This window comes from Lottia gigantea (assembly GCF_000327385.1).
Source record: "Lottia gigantea unplaced genomic scaffold LOTGIsca_98, whole genome shotgun sequence".
Taxonomy (NCBI): domain Eukaryota; kingdom Metazoa; phylum Mollusca; class Gastropoda; family Lottiidae; genus Lottia; species Lottia gigantea.
In genome coordinates, this window is record NW_008711162.1 from 230924 (window position 1) to 231866 (window position 943).

The 943-nt window shown below is 38.3% G+C and overlaps 1 protein-coding gene across 1 annotated transcript; it reads left to right on the forward strand.

Moving 5' to 3' along the window:
- Positions 1-410: 410 nt before the first annotated feature.
- Positions 411-818, forward strand: LOTGIDRAFT_135463 (hypothetical protein; the record flags this gene model as incomplete). Its single annotated transcript, XM_009069042.1, has 1 exon — positions 411-818. A coding segment is annotated over one exon (408 nt), but the record flags the coding sequence as incomplete, so codon positions are not given.
- Positions 819-943: the final 125 nt, after the last annotated feature.

Genomic DNA, 943 nt, shown 5'->3' on the forward strand with positions numbered 1-943 from the left:
AGAAACATACTGAAAACTTTAGCTAACTTTCCTTGAGATGTGAAAGGTGATGGGTACTAAAATGTTCCCCCAAAATGCAAGAAAATTGAAAAAATAAACAGCTGTGCATGCTTTTCAGTGTCTGACAAGTCTACGTCGCACGTCAGTACGTCAGTAAACACGTCACACCCGTCAGTATACACGTCAGTAAACACGTCAGACATTTCGAAAACATGCAAAACAAATCGTCATTCTTATTTGGATGAGTGGCTGGAAATCAAACCCAGACACAACTCATTCACTCTCTTCGTACACATACCACTACGTTCTTTGGTTCAGCTATTGATTGGGACAACATTTCACTTTCCTTATCCCATTTCTTTTTGGTTTGTGTCTCCTTCAACTGTTTAACACAGACTCTTTACTCTTCCAGTAAATTGAGTCAAGACCCAACTAGATGGACAGTTACTGCTGGTGGAATAAAACAGAACACGTTTGAGTATTCTAAAAGGATGTACCAGATTGAGAGTATCATGATGTATAAAGACTATGATGAGTTTAGTGTGGAAAATGATATAGCTTTGGTGATGTTGAAATCAGAGATCAAATTCTCTAACTATATTCGTCCCATCTGTCTACCGTCTGAAAACGACACGCTAGAAGTCGGAACACCATGCTACCTTGCTGGATACGGAGACACTCATGGTAATAATAATAATGTCGTTTCCTACACAATAGAACAGAGTGCCCGAAAACAGGCAGTTCAAAGTGTTTTCAGTCAGAAAATTTCAAGCACAGCAATAATTTTTCTGGCCATTGTTGAATTATGGCTTTTTTAACCAATTTTGTCAATAATCCATGTGGAAAGTTTTACCAGTTTCATCATATTGCAGGCACAGGTGATAGTGACCGACTGAACCAAGTGAAACTACCAATAATAGCTGAAGATAAATGTTCTCAAGTA